Raw genomic sequence first — 6,363 nt, forward strand, 5'->3', positions numbered from 1 at the left:
GTATTTCTATGTTCTGTGTTCTGAGCAACCAGAAGGAACCTGATAGATAGGGCTGTTACTATGGTATTGCTATGTTCTGTGTTCTGTGCTCTGAGCAACCAGAAGGAACCTGATAGATAGGGCTGTTACTACGGTATTTCTATGTTCTGTGTTCTGAGCAACCAGAAGGAACCTGATAGATAGGGCTGTTACTACGGTATTTCTATGTTCTGTGTTCTGTGTTCTGAGCAACCAGAAGGAACCTGATAGATAGGGCTGTTACTATGGTATTTCTATGTTCTGTGTTCTGTGCTCTGTGTTCTGTGTTCTGAGCAACCAGAAGGAACCTGATAGATAGGGCTGTTACTACGGTATTTCTATGTTCTGTGCTCTGTGTTCTGTGTTCTGAGCAACCAGAAGGAACCTGATAGATAGGGCTGTTACTACGGTATTTCTATGTTCTGTGTTCTGTGTTCTGAGCAACCAGAAGGAACCTGATAGATAGGGCTGTTACTACGGTATTTCTATGTTCTGTGTTCTGTGTTCTGTGTTCTGAGCAACCAGAAGGAACCTGATAGATAGGGCTGTTACTACGGTATTTCTATGTTCTGTGTTCTGTGCTCTGTGTTCTGTGTTCTGAGCAACCAGAAGGAACCTGATAGATAGGGCTGTTACTACGGTATTTCTATGTTCTGGGTTCTGTGTTCTGTGTTCTGAGCAACCAGAAGGAACCTGATAGATAGGGCTGTTACTACGGTATTTCTATGTTCTGGGTCAGTGTTTCGTCACAGTGTCATATAGTGTATTTCTTCTTAGTCCAAGTAAAGTGACACAGTGTGGTCATAATGCTTCTGTGACAGTGTCATTAAGTGTATTTCTCTAATGACAGGTTATACTGGTATCATAAGGTGTTATTACCATATAATGACAGGTTATAATCGTGTCATAAGGTGTTATTACCATATAATGACAGGTTATAATCGTGTCATAAGGTGTTATGAGCAAATCATGGCAGGTCATAATAGTGTCATGACCATATAATGCCATGACCATCCTTACTTCCTGGTACATAAAACCACTTCCTCCTATTAGCGTGAACAGCAGACCGCTGCATCAACTCTACGTTCCTGCATTGGGTGTAATCTCGACAGTCAGACCTGCCACGGTTTCTGCCGCAAAAGTGGTTCAAATCCTGATATAGGTCTTTAGGAGGCTGGTGAGAACAACGAACGCAGACACACACACACACACACACCCGTTCTCTCTCTCTGTCTCCCTCAGCAGCGTGTCATTGAACCGGTGTCTTTGATAGTTGGAAGTGTTATTTCTAACCCTCTCTGAGAGGCTACCAACGTCTCCCCTCTTGAATAAATTGCTTCTATTTTGTTTTAAACTCAATGGCACTACATCTGGCGAAGAAAACCATAATGGAGACAGTGGAAGTTGATTTTATTTTTACTGAAACATTTTTTGTTCTTCCTCCTTTCAGATGTACGCTGTACAGAACCAATATGGCATTCCACATTCAGAGGTACAGTAATCACGCTGTGAAATATGCTGAAATTAGGAAATTAACTCTAAAAGGGTTTCCTAGTCAAGGTTCATTCTGAACTCTAAAAGGGTTTCCTAGTCGAGGTTCATTCTGAACTCTAAAAGGGTTTCCTAGTCAAGGCTCATTCTGAACTCTAAAAGGGTTTCCTAGTCAAGGTTCATTCTGAACTCTAAAAGGGTTTCCTAGTCAAGGTTCATTCTGAACTCTAAAACGGTTTCCTAGTCAAGGCTCATTCTGAACTCTAAAAGGGTTTCCTAGTCAAGGTTCATTCTGAACTCTAAAAGGGTTTCCTAGTCAAGGTTCATTCTGAACTCTAAAAGGGTTTCCTAGTCAAGGCTCATTCTGAATTCTAAAAGGGTTTCCTAGTCAAGTTTAATTCTGTATCGTATTCATGACTGCTGTGTGTTATTTCTTCCGTTTTTACCCAAACCATCTGTCTGTCTGTCTGTCTGTCTGTCTGTCTGTCTGTCTGTCTGTCTGTCTGTCTGTCTGTCTGACTGTAAAACCTACCCCATCTGTCCTCTTGTCTCTCGCTCTGCCCCCCCGCCCATCTGTCCTCTTGTCTCTCGCTCTGCCCCCCCCGCCCATCTGTCTGTCTGTCTGTCTGTCTGTCTGTCTGTCTGTCTGTCTGTCTGTCTGTCTGTCTGTCTGTCTGGCTGTCTGTCTGTCTGTCTGTCTGTCTGACTGTAAAACCTACCCCATCTGTCCTCTTGTCTCTCGCTCTGCCCCCCCCGCCCATCTGTCTGTCTGTCTGTCTGTCTGTCTGTCTGACTGTAAAACCTACCCCATCTGTCCTCTTGTCTCTCGCTCTGCCCCCCCGCCCATCTGTCCTCTTGTCTCTCGCTCTGCCCCCACCGCCCATCTGTCTGTCTGTCTGTCTGTCTGTCTGTCTGTCTGTCTGTCTGTCTGTCTGTCTGTCTGTCTGTCTGACTGTAAAACCTACCCCATCTGTCCTCTTGTCTCTCGCTCTGCCCCCCCCCCCCCGCCCATCTGTCCTCTTGTCTCTCGCTCTGCCCCCCCGCCCATCTGTCTGTCTGTTTGTCTGACTGTTTGTCTGACTGTAAAACCTACCCCATCTGTCCTCTTGTCTCTCTCTCCGCCCGCCCCCCCCGCCTGTCTGTGATTCAGTTGGCCAAGCTTCACCAGTTGTCGATGCAACAGCAAGGCCTGGCCGCCCAGATGAGCCAGCAGCAAGGCCTGGCCGCCCAGATGAGCCAGCAGCAAGCCAACTCTGTCATGCCTGGTACGTAGGGGGAGGGGGGGCTCTTCGTCAGATGATTTCCATTCAGACATGCCTCATCATAATATACAAATGTACTGATGATTCATGAGCGTATGAATCAGTCAGTCAGCACTGTGGAGGCACAACAAAGATCTAATGAAATGAATAGTTACGTAGTCTGCTGGCTCAACAGAAGGCTAAACAGTAGCTTGTTGTGTAGTCTGCTGACTCAACAGAAGGCTAAACCAGTAGCTTGTTGTGTAGTCTGCTGTCTCAACAGAAGGCTAAACCAGTAGCTTGTTGTGTAGTCTGCTGTCTCAACAGAAGGCTAAACAGTAGCTTGTTGTGTAGTCTGCTGGCTCAACAGAAGGCTAAACCAGTAGCTTGTTGTGTAGTCTGCTGACTCAACAGAAGGCTAAACCAGTAGCTTGTTGTGTAGTCTGCTGGCTCAACAGAAGGCTAAACAGTAGCTTGTTGTGTAGTCTGCTGTCTCAACAGAAGGCTAAACCAGTAGCTTGTTGTGTAGTCTGCTGTCTCAACAGAAGGCTAAACCAGTAGCTTGTTGTGTAGCCTGCTGGCTCAACAGAAGGCTAAACAGTAGCTTGTTGTGTAGCCTGCTGTCTCAATAGAAGGCTAAACCAGTAGCTTGTTGTGTAGTCTGCTGTCTCAACAGAAGGCTAAACAGTAGCTTGTTGTGTAGTCTGCTGGCTCAACAGAAGGCTAAACAGTAGCTTGTTGTGTAGTCTGTTGGCTCAACAGAAGGCTAAACCAGTAGCTTGTTGTGTAGTCTGCTGGCTCAACAGAACGCTAAACAGTAGCTTGTTGTGTAGCCTGCTGACTCAACAGAAAGCTAAACAGTAGCTTGTTGTGTAGTCTGTTGGCTCAACAGAAGGCTAAACCAGTAGCTTGTTGTGTAGTCTGCTGGCTCAACAGAAGGCTAAACCAGTAGCTTGTTGTGTAGTCTGCTGGCTCAACAGAAGGCTAAACCAGTAGCTTGTTGTGTAGTCTGCTGGCTCAACAGAAGGCTAAACCAGTAGCTTGTTGTGTAGTCTGCTGGCTCAACAGAAGGCTAAACCAGTAGCTTGTTGTGTAGTCTGCTGACTCAACAGAAGGCTAAACCAGTAGCTTGTTGTGTAGTCTGCTGTCCTCAACAGAAGGCTAAACAGTAGCTTGTTGTGTAGTCTGTTGGCTCAACAGAAGGCTAAACCAGTAGCTTGTTGTGTAGTCTGCTGGCTCAACAGAAGGCTAAACAGTAGCTTGTTGTGTAGTCTGTTGGCTAAACCAGTAGCTTGTTGTGTAGTCTGTTGGCTCAACAGAAGGCTAAACCAGTAGCTTGTTGTGTAGTCTGCTGTCTCAACAGAAGGCTAAACCAGTAGCTTGTTGTGTAGTCTGCTGTCTCAACAGAAGGCTAAACCAGTAGCTTGTTGTGTAGTCTGCTGGCTCAACAGAAGGCTAAACAGTAGCTTGTTGTGTAGTCTGCTGTCTCAACAGAAGGCTAAACCAGTAGCTTGTTGTGTAGTCTGTTGGCTCAACAGAAGGCTAAACCAGTAGCTTGTTGTGTAGTCTGCTGACTCAACAGAAGGCTAAACCAGTAGCTTGTTGTGTAGTCTGCTGACTCAACAGAAGGCTAAACCAGTAGCTTGTTGTGTAGTATGCTGACTCAACAGAAGGCTAAACCAGTAGCTTGTTGTGTAGTATGCTGACTCAACAGAAGGCTAAACCAGTAGCTTGTTGTGTAGTCTGCTGGCTCAACAGAAGGCTAAACCAGTAGCTTGTTGTGTAGTCTGCTGGCTCAACAGAAGGCTAAACCAGTAGCTTGTTGTGTAGTCTGCTGGCTCAACAGAAGGCTAAACAGTAGCTTGTTGTGTAGTCTGCTGTCTCAACAGAAGGCTAAACCAGTAGCTTGTTGTGTAGTCTGCTGGCTCAACAGAAGGCTAAACAGTAGCTTGTTGTGTAGTCTGCTGTCTCAACAGCAGGCTAAACCAGTAGCTTGTTGTGTAGTCTGCTGTCTCAACAGAAGGCTAAACCAGTAGCTTGTTGTGTAGTCTGCTGTCTCAACAGAAGGCTAAACCAGTAGCTTGTTGTGTAGTCTGCTGGCTCAACAGAAGGCTAAACAGTAGCTTGTTGTGTAGTCTGCTGTCTCAACAGAAGGCTAAACCAGTAGCTTGTTGTGTAGTCTGCTGGCTCAACAGAAGGCTAAACAGTAGCTTGTTGTGTAGTCTGCTGTCTCAACAGAAGGCTAAACCAGTAGCTTGTTGTGTAGTCTGCTGGCTCAACAGAAGGCTAAACCAGTAGCTTGTTGTGTAGTCTGCTGTCTCAACAGAAGGCTAAACCAGTAGCTTGTTGTGTAGTCTGCTGGCTCAACAGAAGGCTAAACAGTAGCTTGTTGTGTAGTCTGCTGTCTCAACAGAAGGCTAAACCAGTAGCTTGTTGTGTAGTCTGCTGTCTCAACAGAAGGCTAAACCAGTAGCTTGTTGTGTAGTCTGCTGTCTCAACAGAAGGCTAAACCAGTAGCTTGTTGTGTAGTCTGCTGGCTCAACAGAAGGCTAAACCAGTAGCTTGTTGTGTAGTCTGCTGGCTCAACAGAAGGCTAACCCAGTAGCTTGTTGTGTAGTCTGCTGGCTCAACAGAAGGCTAAACAGTAGCTTGTTGTGTAGTCTGTTGGCTCAACAGAAGGCTAAACCAGTAGCTTGTTGTGTAGTCTGCTGGCTCAACAGAAGGCTAAACAGTAGCTTGTTGTGTAGTCTGCTGGCTCAACAGAAGGCTAAACAGTAGCTTGTTGTGTAGCCTGCTGACTCAACAGAAGGCTAAACAGTAGCTTGTTGTGTAGTCTGTTGGCTCAACAGAAGGCTAAACCAGTAGCTTGTTGTGTAGTCTGCTGACTCAACAGAAGGCTAAACCAGTAGCTTGTTGTGTAGTCTGCTGTCTCAACAGAAGGCTAAACCAGTAGCTTGTTGTGTAGTCTGCTGGCTCAACAGAAGGCTAAACCAGTAGCTTGTTGTGTAGCCTGCTGGCTCAACAGAAGGCTAAACCAGTAGCTTGTTGTGTAGTCTGCTGGCTCAACAGAAGGCTAAACAGTAGCTTGTTGTGTAGTCTGCTGTCTCAACAGAAGGCTAAACCAGTAGCTTGTTGTGTAGTCTGCTGGCTCAACAGAAGGCTAAACCAGTAGCTTGTTGTGTAGTCTGCTGGCTCAACAGAAGGCTAAACCAGTAGCTTGTTGTGTAGTCTGCTGTCTCAACAGAAGGCTAAACCAGTAGCTTGTTGTGTAGTCTGCTGACTCAACAGAAGGCTAAACAGTAGCTTGTTGTGTAGTCTGTTGGCTCAACAGAAGGCTAAACCAGTAGCTTGTTGTGTAGTCTGCTGTCTCAACAGAAGGCTAAACCAGTAGCTTGTTGTGTAGTCTGCTGTCTCAACAGAAGGCTAAACCAGTAGCTTGTTGTGTAGTCTGCTGTCTCAACAGAAGGCTAAACCAGTAGCTTGTTGTGTAGTCTGCTGGCTCAACAGAAGGCTAAACCAGTAGCTTGTTGTGTAGTCTGCTGGCTCAACAGAAGGCTAACCCAGTAGCTTGTTGTGTAGTCTGCTGGCTCAACAGAAGGCTAAACAGTAGCTT

At 46.0% G+C, this 6,363-nt stretch overlaps 1 protein-coding gene across 4 annotated transcripts in view; it reads left to right on the top strand.

The window, feature by feature from the left end:
- The window catches only part of LOC109884912 (poly(rC)-binding protein 3), a 154,476-nt gene that overhangs the window by 124,234 nt on the left and 23,879 nt on the right, over positions 1-6,363 (top strand). For all 4 annotated transcript variants that reach the window (XM_031800042.1, XM_031800234.1, XM_031799618.1 and 1 more), the window contains 2 exons: positions 1,469-1,510; positions 2,660-2,774. In XM_031800042.1, the coding sequence (XP_031655902.1) occupies positions 1,469-1,510; positions 2,660-2,774 (157 nt within the window). The remainder of the gene's footprint in view (positions 1-1,468; positions 1,511-2,659; positions 2,775-6,363) is intronic.

Source organism: Oncorhynchus kisutch, linkage group LG1 (genome assembly GCF_002021735.2).
Source record: "Oncorhynchus kisutch isolate 150728-3 linkage group LG1, Okis_V2, whole genome shotgun sequence".
NCBI lineage: Eukaryota > Metazoa > Chordata > Actinopteri > Salmoniformes > Salmonidae > Oncorhynchus > Oncorhynchus kisutch.